Below are 15,845 nucleotides of genomic sequence, written 5' to 3'. Positions count from 1 at the left end.
TCTTATAATCCATGGACTTGGCATATCTTCCTATTAATTTATATCTTCTTGAATTTCTTTCAACAAGTTTATAGTTTTCTGTATAGAAGGCTTGTCAAATATATTTGTTTTCCTTTTTTCCCCACTGATCACCTCTCTTCATTGTTTGCCATTGTTATAATACAGAGAGATGGGTTGGGGGGCAAATCATAACATGGAAATTTGTAGCCAATTGCAAGGATATTTGTGAAGTTTGCGGCTTGTTGACCTCATTCCAACTTGTCAGTTTGAAGTCAATTTCTTACCTCCTCCCCCTCTTTTCCAGTTGGGGATCCCTTTACTAAATGAAGCAGTAAAGTCAGAGCACTTGGCAGGTCCAAGTTGCTTCCAAGGCTGTCTTGATATCCTAAATCCCCAGAGTTTCTGGGTCCGTTGGTCCCCCTCTTGTGGTTCCTCTTTATTTGCCTGGAGTCTTCTCACTGTTTTTCCTCCCATTTTGTTGAGAAATAATTGACATACATCACTGTATAAGTTTAAGGTGTGCAGCATGATGGTTTGATTTACATCTGTTGTGAAATAATTACCACTATAAGTTTAGTTAACCTCCATCCTCTCACATAGATGCAATGAAAAGAAAATAGAAAATTTATCCTTAGATGACAACTCTTAGAATCTATTCTCTTAGCAACTTTAAATCTCTAAGGTCTGTGAGCAGTTTGCACTTCATTATTTCTCCAAACCAGGGCTCACTATTTTGCACATAGGAGACACTCAGTAAATGTTTGGGAGATGAATATATTAAAAAATGAGTGCGGGAATATTTCAAAGGAGAAGAAGAAAATGGTGGGAAAGAGAAAATACATCATTCAGTTATCATATGGTATCTGAATAATAGACACTGACAGTTAGGTTTTAGCACCTTTGAATGTATTTGGGATGGGAAAATAGTGTACATTTTGTCAGTAGTAAGTTCATGGCTTCAGGAGTTTCTATAAGAATAATGTGAACATTATCTCCTCCAGTGCCGTCCATGTTGCAGCAAACGTTGAGAACTTGTTCTTTCTGATAGCTGAGTAAAATTCCATTGCATATATAGACCACAACTTCTTAATCCAGTCACTGAAGGGCATCTCAGCTCCTTCCACAATTTAGCTATTGTGGACTATGCTGCTATGAACATTGGGATGCATATGGCCCTTCTCTTCACTACGTCTGTATCTTTGGGGTAAATACCCAGTAGTGCAATTGCTGGATCATAGTGTAACTCAATTTTTAACATTTTAAGGGACCTCCACACTTTTTTCCAGAGTGGCTGTACCAACTTGCATAGGAGATAATGCTAAGTGAAATAAGTCAAGCAGAGAAAGACAATTATCATATGGTTTCTCTCATCTATGGAACATAAGAACTAGGAAGATTGGTAGGAGAAGAAAGGGATAAAGAAAGGGGGGGTAATCAGAAGGGGGAATGAATCATGAGAGACTATGGACTCTGAGAAACAAACTGAGGGCTTCAGAGGGGAGGGGTGTGGGGGAATGGGATAGACTGGTGATGGTTAGTAAGGAGGGGACGTATTGCATGGTGCACTGGGTGTTACACGCAACTAATGAATCATGGAACTTTACATCAAAAAACAGGGATGTACTGTATGGTGACTAACATAATATAATAAAAATATTATAATAAAAAAAGAAGATAACCGAAATTATTCACCCATTCATTAAAAAAAAGAAAGAAAAAAAAGAATAATGTGAACAGAATTTGGTTTCCACGGTGGGATGTAGTTTCAATATTGATAATACCATTTTTTGGGGGCCTAAGATCTTAAAGACAATCTAAGGCACATTTTGTTGGGGGATGAAATTCAAGAGGAGATTCAGAAAAAAATCCTGGATATATTGATAGGGATGCCTGGAAGAAAATGGGGAAAACTAAAGACACAACTATTTTTTAATTATTTTTTTTATTTTTTAAAGATTTATTTATTTGAGATAGAGTGAGAGCGAGTGAGTGAGAGAGAGTATGAGCAGGGGCTGGGGGAGGTGGGGCGGGGAGGGCTGAGGGAGAGGAAGAAGCAGGCTCTCCACTGAGCAGGGAGCCCAATGCAGGGCTCAATACCAGGACCCTGAGATCATGACTGAGCATAAGGCAGATGTTTAACTGACTGAGCCACCCAGGTGCCCCAAAAGACACAACTATCAAAGAAATTAAGCTTGTCAAAATACATAGATCAGGTCATTTTCCCACACACAGGGCTGATAATTAGAACCCTGGGAAGGAAATTATTTTAGGGGGACAACTTTGAAGGCCTGAGACTCACCTGCCTAAATCTCTCCTAAAATATCTCTTTTAGTGCGCTCTCATCCTAGAAATAAAGGTATTTTTCTTATCATTTTAAGTTGTATACCACTGTAGGACATTTGCTTTTTGACTTGTTACTAGACATATACACTGTGCTAGGAAATTATATACAATTAAAATGACTATTTTAGAAAATCTAAGAAAAATTGGCAAATATAAAATAATATAGAAAAAATTAAAAATACTATTAATGACACTACTAGTCCTTTAATGGGTCATATAAAAATAATACTTTGTTGCATTTCCCCACTTTTCCCATTCCTAAGTTATTTCTAATCATTTTATAGCAATTTTTTGCATGTCTTCATAAAATTTTGAAAAAAATTTATTTTATTGAATTATAGTTGATACACAATGTTACATTAGTTTCAGGTGTACAACATAGTGATTCAACTTCTCTGCTCGCCACAGTGTAGCTACCATCAGTTACCATAAAGTGTTATTGCATTACTATTGGCTATATTCCCTATGCTGTAAGTTTTATCCCTGTGACTTATTCACTCCATAATTAGAAATCTGTATCTCTCACTTGCCTTTACCCATTTTGCATGTCCCCTTACTGCTTTTTCATTTGGCAAGTGGAATTGTTGGATCTTTGGTATTTCTATTTTTAATTTTTTGAGGAATTTTCATACTGTTTTCCATAGCAGCTATACCAATTACATTCCCACCAGCACTGTACAAGGGTTCTTTTTCCCCTTCATCTTTGTCAACACTTGTTATTTCTTGTCTCTTTGATGCTAGCCATTCTGACAGATGTAAGGTGATATATCTCCTTGTAGTTTTGATCTGCATTTCCCTGATGATGAGTGACGTTGAGCATCTTTTCATGTGTCTTTTGGCCATCTGTATGTCTTCTTTGAAAAATATTTATTCAGGTCCTCTGCTCATTTTTAAATCAGATTGGATGTGTGTGTGTGTGTGTGTGTGTGTGTGTGTGTGTGTGTGTTGAGTTCTATAAGTTATTTATATATTTTGGATACTAACCCCTTATTGGATATATCATTCACAAATATATTCTCCCATTCACTATGATGCCTTTTAGCTTTGCTGATGGCTTCCTTTGCTGTGCATAAGTTTTTTTTTTTTTATTTTGGTATAGACCCAATAGTTTATTTTTGCTTTCATTTCCCTTGCCTGTGGAGCTCTATCTAGAAAAAATGTTGCTAGGGCTGATGTCAAACAAATTACTATCTATGTTTTCTTCTAGGAGTTTTATGATTTCAGGTCTCATATTTAAGTCTTTAATCCATCTTGAGTTTGTTTTTTGTGTATAAGAAAATGGTTCAGTTTTGTTCTTTTGCATGTAGTTGTCCAGTTTTCCCAGCACCATTTGTTGAAGAGCAACCATACTATTTTATTTCTTTTTTATACTATCTTATTTCTTTTTTTTTTAAGATATTATTTACTTATTCGACAGAGTAGAGACAGCCAGCGAGAGAGGGAACATAAGCAGGGGGAGTGGGAGAGGAAGAAGCAGGCTCACAGCGGAGGAGCCTGATGTGGGGCTCGATCCCATAACGCCGGGATCACGCCCTGAGCCGAAGGCAGATGGTTAACCGCTGTGCCACCCAGGTGCCCCTATACTATCTTATTTCTATCCTCAGACTTATACACACTATCCTCTCTGCATGGTTAGTTTTCATTCTACACAGATAGAAAAATTCTTTAAAAATCATAAAGCACTTAAAAATCATTTATTTTTATTTCATTAAGTTTTTTGCAGGTAATCATATTTCCAGATCTCATCTCTGTTTCAGTACATTTATTCTTTTGTATTGCATGGTACTAAGATAAGGAATATAGTATGTTATAAGAACCTAAAACAACCCAAAGAGCAAGCAGTTAGAAAAAAACCTATTTTCACAAAATCCTATTTAAGAATTAGATTTGCTGAGAAGAAATTTTTTGAAAAGCCCAGTTTGAGGAACAATCCAAAACTGCAAAGGGCCTACATATAGAAGCAATTATTCTGAATAAGAAAGGAAAAGATGTTCTGGTTGTTCTGGTGGGTGGTGGGAGGAGGATGAGGAAAGAAGAGAAAGAGGCAGAACAGGTATAATATGAAAGATAGACTGCATGTTCTAGCACGGTGGCTGTTCCTATGACTTTACCTAACCCCAACCTGTAGTCAGGTTAATAAACCCACACAAAACTGGAATTACTTTGTTTTTGGATAAAATGTTGAAGGGGTGAGTCTCACATCCAGACTGATAAGATCAAAACAAGATAGGTGGGTAGATTCAGGGGTGGGAGAAAGGAAGCACACATGAACATGTTTATACGGTATATATGTAGGGAGATAGTGGTGGGTATTTAAGGCATGTGATCCCTGAGAAACTGGGTATCAGAGACAAATTTACCTATATCTGTAAAAGATAGAAGCTGACCAGGTGACATCTGGGTTATATTTGGTTTTCTCCAAAGAGTCCTGATAATGTTTCACATTTTCCTGTTTGCATGCAAGACAGACAAGAATATTAATACAGTGAAGCCTAGTATAAATTATAGATTGATGCAAGTTCTTGTAAGATCTTATTTTCTATTTGCTTCATTGAGATGCATTTCTAAAAATATTCCAGGGAATATGGGAGACATATTTGCCTCTCAAATTTACTTAAGACCATTAACTTCCTATAAGTTTATGTCACTATGTGTCTTACACATATATGGATTCTAGCTCTTGAGAGGATGTATTTGACCAAATCTCATAATCCTAAACAGTTTTCTCAGGGCCTTCTTCATCTCTTTATTCCAGGGGCTATAGATCAAGGGATTGAAAAATGGAGTCATCACAGAATAAAATGAAGTCACAATTTTTTGGATCCCTGCTGGATTGCCTGCCATTGGGCTCAGGTACATCAACATGATAGAACCATAGAACAGGGACACTACAGCAAGATGGGAGCCATATGTGGAGAAGGCCTTATGCCGGCCTTCTGCTGAAGGGACCTTCAGCACAGCTCTGATCACCAGAGTATAGGAGCTGGTAATGAAGAGGAAGGTGGAGAAAATGAGGACTGAGTTAAAGACGGCACAGATGATCTCAGTAGCAGAAACTGGCACACAGGACAGATTCATAAGGGGCCCTGGGTCACATAAAAAGTGATCAATTGTATTGGGACCACAAAAAGGAGGTTGGGAGATCAGGTAAACTGGGAGGAGAAAACAAGAGAAGCCACACACCCAGCACCCAGCTCCTATTCTGATGCAGTGCTGAACAGTCATGAGAGTGGGGTAGTGCAGGGGCCTGCAGATAGCAAGGTACCTGTCAAAGGCCATGGCAGACAAGAAGAAGGTCTCAATGGTGCCCATGGAGAAGAAGAAGTAGAACTGGAGGAAGCAGCCATAGAAGGAGATGGTGCTGTTTTCAGAGAGCAAGTTGGCGAGCATATTGGGGATAGTGGAGGTGACATACCACATCTCCAGGAAGGAAAAATTGGCCAGCAGGATGTACATGGGGGCATGGAGATGGTTGTCCCACCACACTGCACAGATAATGCACAGGTTTCCAGTTAGTGTTAGGACATAGACTGCAAAGAAGAATGAGAAGAGGAGGACCTGAATCTTCCAGGAACAAGGGAATCCAAGAAGATTGAATTCACTCACAGGGTCAGAGTGGTTATTTTCAACTGGGTTTTTCATTTTTTTCCCTCTTCACACTGCAATAAGATATCACCATGTTACAAATGACTACATCTTAAGATGTTCTCCAATCTTTTTTACATTTCAATTGGCAGCACAGTCTTAGATTACATAAAGATATTTAGCACTATTTGCCCCAGTGATATTGGGAGGAAATAAGGAACTTGGGGGTGTGGGTGCTTGTTACAGCTTACCATCATGATCGCCATGCCCACCATGGACCGTTAAGCCCCTGCCTTTTTTTGTGTGTGTCCTCAGCACTACATAAAATTAAGATAGATGCTTCTTATCATTCAGAGGCTTTCAGCCAAGTTCAGGAACATCAACTTTAAATCAACCATTGCTTACAGCAAGGCCTCTTTGATATTTGTGTGCCCTCTTATTTTTAAAGATCTGAAATCACACAATTTGAAATATTACTTTCTCTCAGGGTTTTGTGACATAGGCACAATTCTTCAAAGCATTCTTTATTTTTAACTTGGTTCCCTTTGCAGTTAAATATTTGTTGCTGAAGAGGAGTAAGCTGCTTGTTCTGTCACCTTGAATAAAAATTTTAAGTGAAATTGGTATGAATGAATAAGGCTTATTTTTTTGACTTTTATTTTTTTAAAGATTTTATTTATTTGAGAGACAGTGAAAGTGAGAGAGATCACAGAGAGAGAGGAAGAAGCAGACTCCCCACTGACCAGGGAGCCCAACGCAGGGCTCGATCCCAGGACCCTGAGATCATGACAGGAGCCGAAGTTAGATGCTCAACCAACTGAGCCACCCAGGTGCCCCTGAATGAATGAGGTTTAGACTAAAGACTAATAGTCTCTTTTAACTGAGATTTACCCTAACTAGAGTACACAGGCTTCAGTCCTCATTTGAAATTTATCACATGCAGAGAAAATACCTCATGATGGTATTCTATATATATTTTGTCATGTAAAGTAAATATAACTACAGTGTCATATCACTGAAAGCATTCTGAGATTTGAATTATATTAGTTGGAGATCTGTGCATAGACTAGTCATTCTCATTTCTCTCTATGTATTATCTCAGGCTTCTGTGTCAGAGTTTCTCCTGGTTGACTTGATCTGTACATGTTTTCCGATTCCCCCTCCCCCCCACTGGACCTAATCCTTGATATTTTTCCTTCCCCAATGATCCTCTCTCTGTAAGTGACCTGCCAGTTAGCCCTTGATATAAAAACCAACCATCTATGTAAGATGAAGCCAAATTTTTTTCTCCCTAGCCATGAAGTCTCTTCTGCAACCTGGATTTATCTACCCAATTTCTTTCTCAATATCTCCATTTGATATCTAATTTGGGGTCTTCCGTGGTTCCATACAAATTTTCATATTACTCTATTTTTGTGAGAAATGCTTTTGGTATTTTTAGAGGGATTGCATTGAATCTANGTATTTTTATAGGGATTGCATTGAATCTATAGATTGTTTTGGGTAGTATGGCTATTTTGATAATGTTAATTCTTCCAATCCATAAGCATGGAATATCTGTCCATTTGTGTTGTCTTGAATTTCTTTAATCAGTGTTTTATAGTTTTCAGAGTACAGGTATTTCACCTCTTTGGTTAAGTTTATCCTGAGGTATTTCATTCTTTTTCATACAATTATAAATTGTGTGATTTTTTAAAAAATTCTCTTTCTGTGCATTTACTGTTAGTGATAGAAATGCTATCAATTTATGAGTATTAATTCTGTATTCTCCTACTTTGTTGAATTTGTTTATTTCTAGTAGGTTTTTTTGCTGGAGTCTTTAGGATTTTCTATCTGTAGTATCATGTCATCTGCAAATAGTGACAGTTTAACTTCTTTATTAATATGGATGCCCTCTCTCTCTCTTTCTTCCCTCCCTCTCTTTCTTTCTCTCTCTCTTTCTTTCTTTCTTTCTTTCTTTCTTTCTTTCTTTCTTTCTTTCTTTCCTCTCTCCTCCCTCTCTCTCCGCTCCCTCTCTCCCTCCCTCCCTTTCTTCTCTCTCTCTCTCTTTCTTTCATTTGATTGTTGTGGCTAGGCCTTACAGTACTTTGTCGAATAAAAAGGGTGAGAGTGGACATCCTTTTCTTATTCCTGACCTTAGAGGGAAAGCTCTCAGTTTTTCATCATTGAGTATGATGTAGGCTGTGGATTTTCCATGTATGGTCTTTATTATGTTGAGGTATGTTATCTCTATTTTATTGATAGTTTTTATCATGAATGGATGTTGAATCTTGTCAAATGTTTGGTCTGCATCTATTGAGATTATCATATGATTTTTAACCTTTGTTTTGTTATGTGGTGTATGACTATGGATTTGTGAATATTGAACCAGCTTGCATCTTGGGAATAAATCTCACCTGATTGTAGTGAAGATGGTTTTGATCGATTGTTTTATGTGGTTTGTTAATGATTTTTACATCTTTGTTCATCAGAGATCTTGGCCCATAGTTTTCTGGTTTTTTTGTAATGTCTTTGTCTAGTTTTGGTATTAGGCTAATGGTGACCTTGTAGAATGTATTTGAAAGGTTGACTTCTTCTTCTACTTTTTTGGACTAGTTTGAGGAGAATAGATATTAATTTTTCTTTAAATGTCTGGTAGAATTCACCTGTGAATGTATCTGGTCCTGGATTATTTTTAGTATGGCCATAATGCCTACAAGGAAGAAAATCCAAAACTCATCTATCGAGAATTTTTTAGAAAATTGACATGCTTAAGACCCATCATTCATCTTCTGAATTAGAATCTCCAGGTACTGGGTTCAGGGCAAGTATAACTTTTTTTAAAGATTTTATTTATTTATTTGATACAGAGAGAGACAGCCAGAGAGAGAGGGAACACAAGAAGGGGGAGTGGGAGAGGAAGAAGCAGGCTCCCAGAGGAGGAGCCCAATGTGGGGCTGGATCCCAGGACCCCAGGACCCCAGGATCACGCCCTGAGCTGAAGGCAGATGCTTAACAACTGAGCCACCCAGGCACCCCAGGGCAACTATAATTTGTAAAATGGTCCTATTGATTATTTTAAAAGACTTTATTTTTATTTGACTGATAGAGAGACAGCCAGTGAGAGAGGGAACACAAGCAGGGGGACTCGGAGAGGAAGAAGCAGGCTTCCAGTGGAGCAGGGAGCCCGATGCGGGGCTTGATTCCAGGACCCTGGGAAACATGACCAATGCTGAACGACTGAGCCACCCAGCTGCCCCCTATTGATTTTGATATATACTCTTAGTTGAGAATCAATGATGTATAGCAATACTTGAAGTGGAGAGTTTAATTAGATTTTGAAGAAGACAAAGAACACAGTATCTGTGAAAGGCCAACCTATACATTAAAACAAGAAATGTATATGATCTTGGATATAATGTATTCAGTAAACTATAGGCATTATGCAATAAACTATAGAAAGTAGAAATCTGATATCATGTTCTAGTTCCTTCTCATGAAATAAGTGCCTATGATAATAATGTAATAATCTGTTTTGTTCTGTGATGCATTTGTTCATAAAGTGTTTTTACAATGTATTACTATACTAGCATTTTCTGTATGTCCTATGTTCTTTTACAGAAGAACTTGATCTCAGCTAATTAAACATCTTAGATCATTGAAAAGAACACTGGAATGCCATCTCCATATGAAAATTCACAATCCTTGGTATATCCAGAGAAGCTTAGAAAATTTCCACTGTATCAGAGCTTAAGTAGGGCTGTACATCTGACAGCAAATGGTTTCCTGTGTTTTTTGCTTTGTTTTTCTTTTCCAAATGATTCTAGTGAATGAGGTGGTTTCTTCTACTATTTATCAGATTGTAGAATTAGATGTACCTGGGGACCTGACTCAATAGGCAGGTGAAGAGGAGGTCGCATATGTGGTGGGACCATGACATCAAAAGTAAAACCTCTCTCCTTCTCTCTATCTAAATTAAATAAATCTTGAAAAAAAGAAATAGGGGCACCTGTGTGGCTCAGTCAGTTAAGTGTCTGCCTTCAGTACAGGTAATGATACCAGGGTCCTGGAATCCAGTCCTGCGTCAGGCTCTCTGCTCAGCAGGGAGTCTGTTTCTCCCTCTCCGTCTCCTCTCTCTCTCTCTCTCTCAAATAAATAATCTTTAAAAAATAAATAAAAAAAGAAATATTGCCTCACATTGAGGGACTGAAGTCATTTAATTTTTTTTTATTTAAATTCAATGTAGTTTATTTAAATCCAATAGCCAACTATATGTCATTAAATTTGAGGAGGAGTTAAGATGGCGGAGGAGTAACGGACCCCTTTTTCAGCTGGTCCCCTGAGTTGAGCTCGATAGGTACCAGACCATCCTGAACAACCACGGAATCAGCCCGAGACGCAGGAAGATATGTCTGGATCTCTAAAACTGAACATCTCCAGGAAAGAGTACTGAGATATGAAGCAGGAAGCCATGAGGCCTCCCACAGATATCGGAAGATAAACGGAAGGGGGAGGGAGCCACCACATTTGGGCGCCGGGAAGCAGTAGCCACCTGCGCGGGGGAGCGGGCAGACTCCCTGACCAGCAACCACAAGAGAGCAGACTGAGACCATGAGCTTGGGAACACATGTGACCAGACTGAAACGGAGCTCTGGTGCGCTCACTGGAACCAGAATGAGACTGGGGGCTCCAGGAGCACGTGGGGGCAGCTGGCGGTGTTAGAAACACAAAGGACAGAGACATGAAAGCCCTGGAACTGAGGGCTGGGACCCCAGGTGTGGGGTGCACATCCCAGGATGCTGCAGGGTTGAGCAGCACCAACACAAACAGAGTTAAAGTGGAAAGAACATCAGAGGAGAATGGTCCGCGATCACTCTGTTCTGAGACAGGGGCTGAGATTCGGGTACTGCTGCTCTGACTCACAGAAGAGGCACAGCAAACCACTAGTGAAAGCCGACAGAGAATAAAAACCTGGCAATACCAGCTCACAGTGTGCCAATCCCCAACCCGCCTCACAGGGGACACAGAGACTCTACCCAAACAGGGTTGCCTGAGTATCAGGGTGGCAGGCCCCTCCCCCAGAAGACAGGCTGAAAAATCAAGAAGCCCACATCCCTAAGATCCCTATAAAACAAGGGCACATGGCCTGGGTTCCAGTCAATATTTGGGCTCTGGACAATGCCACAACCTCACCTCATCAGAATGATGAAAAGGAGAAATCCCCCCCAGCAAAGAAAAGACAATGAGTCTGTGGCCTCTGCCACAGAACTAATGGATATGGATATAACCAAATTATCAGAAATGGAATTCAGATTAACAATGGTCAAGATGATGTGTAGACTTGAAAAAAGTATTAACAAAAATGTATAGAATCTCTAAGGGTGGAAATGAGAGTGAATCTGGCAGAAATTAAAAATTCTATGAGCCAAATGCAGTCAAAACTAGAGGCTCTGACGGCCAGGCTGAATGAGGCAGAAGAACGTATCAGTGAATTGGAGGATGGGTTAGTAGAAGAGAAAGCTAAAATAGAATCTGGACTCAAAAAAATCCATTCTCATAAATGTAGGTTACTGGAGATTAGTGACTCAATGAAACTTCCAATATCAGAATCATCGGCATCCCCGAGGGGGTGGAGAAAAACAGAGGTATAGAAGAGATATTTGAACAAATTATAGTTGAAAACTTCCCTAATCTAACAAAGGAAACAAACATTCATGTCCAAGAGGCAGAGAGGACCCTTCCCAAGCTCAACCACCACAAACCTATGCCACGTAGCGTCATAGTGCAATTCGCAAATATTAGATCCAAGGATACAGTATTGAAAGCGGCCAGGGCAAAGAAATTTTTCACATACCATGGCAAAGGTATCAGAATTACGTCAGACCTGTCTACACAGACCTGAATGAGAGAAAGTGTTGGGGGGGGCATTTTTAAAGCTCTTTCAGAGAAAAACATGCAGCCAAGGAACCTTTATCCAGCAAGGCTGTCATTCTGAATTGGTGGAGAGATAAAGACCTTCCAGAATCGCCAGTCATTCACCAATTTCATAACCACAAAATCAGCCCTACAGGAGATATTAAGGGGGGTTCTATAAAGGTAAAAAGGCCCCCAGAAAGTCACAGCCGATAGAAACAAAGACTTTACAGGCAACATGGCATTTTTAAAATCATATATCTCAAAATCCATTCTCAATGTAAATGGACTAAATGCTCCCATAAATGCCACAGGGTTGCAGATTGGATAAAAAGACATGATCCATCCATTTGCTGTCTACAAGAGACTCATTTTGAACCTAAAGATACATCCAGACTGAAAGTAAAGGGATGGAATACCATCTTTCATGACAATGGACCTCAAAAGAAAGATGGGGTAGCAATTCTCATATCAGACAGATTGGATTTTAAACTAGACTATAGTTAGAGACACAGAAGGACACCCTATTATTCTTAAAGGATGTATCCAACAAGTGGATATGACAATTATAAATATCTATGCCCCCAACAGGAGAGCAGCAAGATACACAAGCCAACTCTTAACCAGAATAAAGAGACATATAGACAAAAATACGTTAATAGTAGGGGACCTCAACACTCCACGATCAGCAGTAGACAGATCACCTAAGCAAGAAATCAACAAAGAAACAAGAGCTTTGAATGCCATACTCAACAAGTTGGACCTCATAGATATATATAGAACACTACACCCCAGAACCAAAGAATACTCATTCTATTCTAATGCCCATGGAACATTCTCAAGAATAGACCATGTTCTGGGTCACAAAACAGGTATCAACTGATACCAGAAAACTGAAATTATTCCCTGCATATTCTCAGACCACAACGCTTTGAAATTGGAACTCAATCACAAGGAAAAATTTGGAAGAAACTCAAACACTTGGAGACTAAGAACCATCCTGCACAGGAATAATTCGATAAACTAGGAAATCAAAAATCAATTTAAACAATCTATGGAGGTCAACGAGAATGAAAACACAATGGTCCAAAACCTATGGGATACTGCAAAGGCAGTCCTAAGGGGGAAATACATAGCCATCCAAGCCTCACTCAAAAGAATAGAAAATTCTAAAATCCAGTTTTTATATTCTCACCTCAAGAAGCTGGAACAGCAACAGAAGGACAGGCCTCATCCATGCACGAGGAAGCAGTTGACCAAGATTAGAGCAGAAATCAATGAATTAGAAACCAGGAGTACAGTAGAGCAGATCAGCAGAACTAGAAGTTGGTTCTTTGAGAGAATTAATAAAATTGACAGACCACTGGCAAGACTTATCCAAAAGAATAGAGAAAGGCCCCAAATTAATAAAATTATGAATGAAAAAGGAGAGGTCACAACCAATAACAATGAAATTAGAAGGATTATTAGAAACTTTTATCAACAGTTTTATGCCAATAAATTAAGCAATCTGGAAGAGATGGAGGCCTTCCTGGAAACCTATAAACTACCAAGACTGAAAAAGGAAGAAATTGATTTTTTAAACAGGCCAATTAATTATGAAGAGATTGAAAGAGTGATAAACAACCTTCCAAAAAACAAAACTCCAGGCCCGGATGGTTTTCCTGTTGAATTCTACCAAACATTCAAAGAAGAAATAATACCCATTCTCCTAAAGCTATTTCAAAAAATAGAAACAGAAGGAATGCTACCAAACTCATTCTATGAGGCCAATATTAACTTGATCCCCAAACTGGGGAAAGAACCCATCGAAAAAGGGCGATTACAGACCAATTTCCCTAATGAATATGGATGCCAAAATCCTCAACAAGATCCTGGCTAATAGAATCCAACAGTGTATTAAAAGGATAATCCATCATGACCAAGTGGGATTCATCCCTGGGATGCAAGGGTGGTTCAACATTAGCAAATCAATCAGTGTCATAGATTTTATCCAGAAGGAAAAATTCAGAAATCATATGATTCTCTCAATAGATGCAGAAAAAGCATTTGACAAAATACAGCATCATTTCCTGATTAAAACCCTTCAGAATGTAGGGATAGAAGGTACATTCCTCAATCTCATAAAAACCATCTATGAAAAGCCTACAGTAAATATCATTCTCAATGGGGAAAAGCTGGAAGCCTTTCCCTTAAGATCAGGAACACAACAAGAATGCCCACTCTCACCACTATTATTCAACATAGTACTAGAAGTCCTTGCAACAGCAGTCAGACAAAAAAAAGGGATAAAAGGTATTCAAATCGGCAAAGAAGAAGTCAAACTGTCTCTCTTTGCAGATGACATCATACTCTATATGGAAAACCCAAAAGAATCCACTCCCAAACTATTAGAAGTTATAGAGCAATTCAGTAATGTGGCGGGATACAAAATCAATGCTCAGAAATCACTTGCATTTCTATACACGAATAATGAGACTGAAGAAAGAGAAATTAGGGAGTCCATTCTATTTAAAATAGCACCAAAAATCATACGTTACCTTGGAATTAACCAGAGACGTAAAGGATCTATATTCTAGAAACTATAAATCACACTTGAAAGACATTGAAGAAGACACAAAAAGATGGAAAAATATTCCATGCTCATGGATTGGAAGAATTAACATAGTTAAAATGTCCATGCTACCCAGAGCAATCTACACTTTCAATGCTATCCCGATCAAAATACCAATGGCATTTTTCAAAGAACTGGAACAAATAGCCCTTAAATTTGTTTGGAACCAGAAAAGGCCCCAAATCACCAAGGAACTGTTGAAAAGGAAAAACAAAGCTGGGGGCTTCATAATGCTGGATTTCAAGCTGTAATACAAAGCTGTGATCACCAAGACAGCATGGTACTGGCACAAAAACAGACACATACACCAATGGAACAGAATAGAGAACCCAGAAATGGACCCTTGGCTCTTTGGGCAACTAATCTTTGACAAAGAGGAAAAAACATCCAGTGGAAAAAAGACAGTCTCTTCAATAAATGGCGCTGGGAAAATTGGAGAGCTACATGCAAAAGAATGAAACTTGACCACTCTCTCACACCATACACAAAGATAAACTCCAAATGGATGAAAGACATTGATGTGGAGTGCATGGGTGATTCAGCCATTGGGCGTCTGCCTTCAGCTCAGGGCATGATCCCAGGTCCCTGGGATGGAGCCTCACATCAGGCTCCTCCGCTATAAGCCTGCTTCTTCCTCTCCCACTCCCCCTGCTTGTGTTCCCTCTCTTGCTGGCTGTCTCTCTCTCTGTGAAATAAATAAAATCTTAAAAAAAAAAAGAAAGACATCGATGTGAGACAGGAATCCATCAAAATCCTTGAGGAGAACATAGCAACCTCTAGGACATCGGCCACAGCAACGTTTTTCATGACACATCTCCAAAGGCAAGAGAAACAAAAGATAGAATGAACTTGTGGGACTTCATCAAGATAAAAAGCTTCTGCACAGCCAAGGAAACAGTCAAAAAAACTAAGAGGCAGCCCACAGAATGACACAATATATTTGCAAATGATGCTACAGATAAAAGACTGGTATCCAACATCTACAAAGAACTTCTCAAACTCAATACGTGAGAAACAAATAAACAAATCATAAAATGGGCAGAAGATATGAACAGACAATTTTCCAATGATGACATACAAATGGCTAACAGACACATGAAAAAATGTTCGAAATCATTAGCCATCAGGGAAATTCAAATCAAAACCACACTGAGATACCACCTTACGCCAGTTAGAATGGCAAAGATAGACAAGGCAAGAAACAAGAATTGCTGGAGAGGATGTGGAGAAAGGGGATCCCTCCTACATTGTTGGTGGGAATGCAAGTTGGTACAGCCACTCTGGAAAACAGTGTGGNCTGGAGAGGATGTGGAGAAAGGGGATCCCTCCTACATTGTGGGTGGGAATGCAGGTTGGTACAGCCACTCTGGAAAACAGTGTGGAGGTCCCTTAAAATGTTAAAAATTGAGCT

The 15,845-nt window shown here is 39.0% G+C and overlaps 1 protein-coding gene across 1 annotated transcript; it reads right to left on the bottom strand.

Moving 5' to 3' along the window:
• Window positions 1–5,016: 5,016 nt before the first annotated feature.
• LOC117797279 (olfactory receptor 11H6-like) lies at window positions 5,017–5,961 on the bottom strand. Its single transcript, XM_034648665.1, has one exon. The coding sequence runs from the start codon at window positions 5,797–5,799 to the stop codon at window positions 5,017–5,019; it is 783 nt and encodes a 260-aa protein (XP_034504556.1). The 5' UTR covers window positions 5,800–5,961.
• Between the last annotated feature and the right edge of the window lie 9,884 nt (window positions 5,962–15,845).

The sequence above is a fragment of the Ailuropoda melanoleuca genome, chromosome 20 (assembly GCF_002007445.2).
Source record: "Ailuropoda melanoleuca isolate Jingjing chromosome 20, ASM200744v2, whole genome shotgun sequence".
Classification (NCBI taxonomy): domain Eukaryota; kingdom Metazoa; phylum Chordata; class Mammalia; order Carnivora; family Ursidae; genus Ailuropoda; species Ailuropoda melanoleuca.
The sequence above is the reverse complement of the archived record's forward strand: the minus strand, read 5'-3'. Positions and strand labels throughout refer to the sequence as shown.

What these genes read in the sequence shown, in the direction of transcription:
- LOC117797279 (XM_034648665.1), bottom strand. Translation starts at nt 5,799, where the DNA reads ATGTACATCCTGCTGGCCAATTTTTCCTTCCTGGAGATGTGGTATGTC.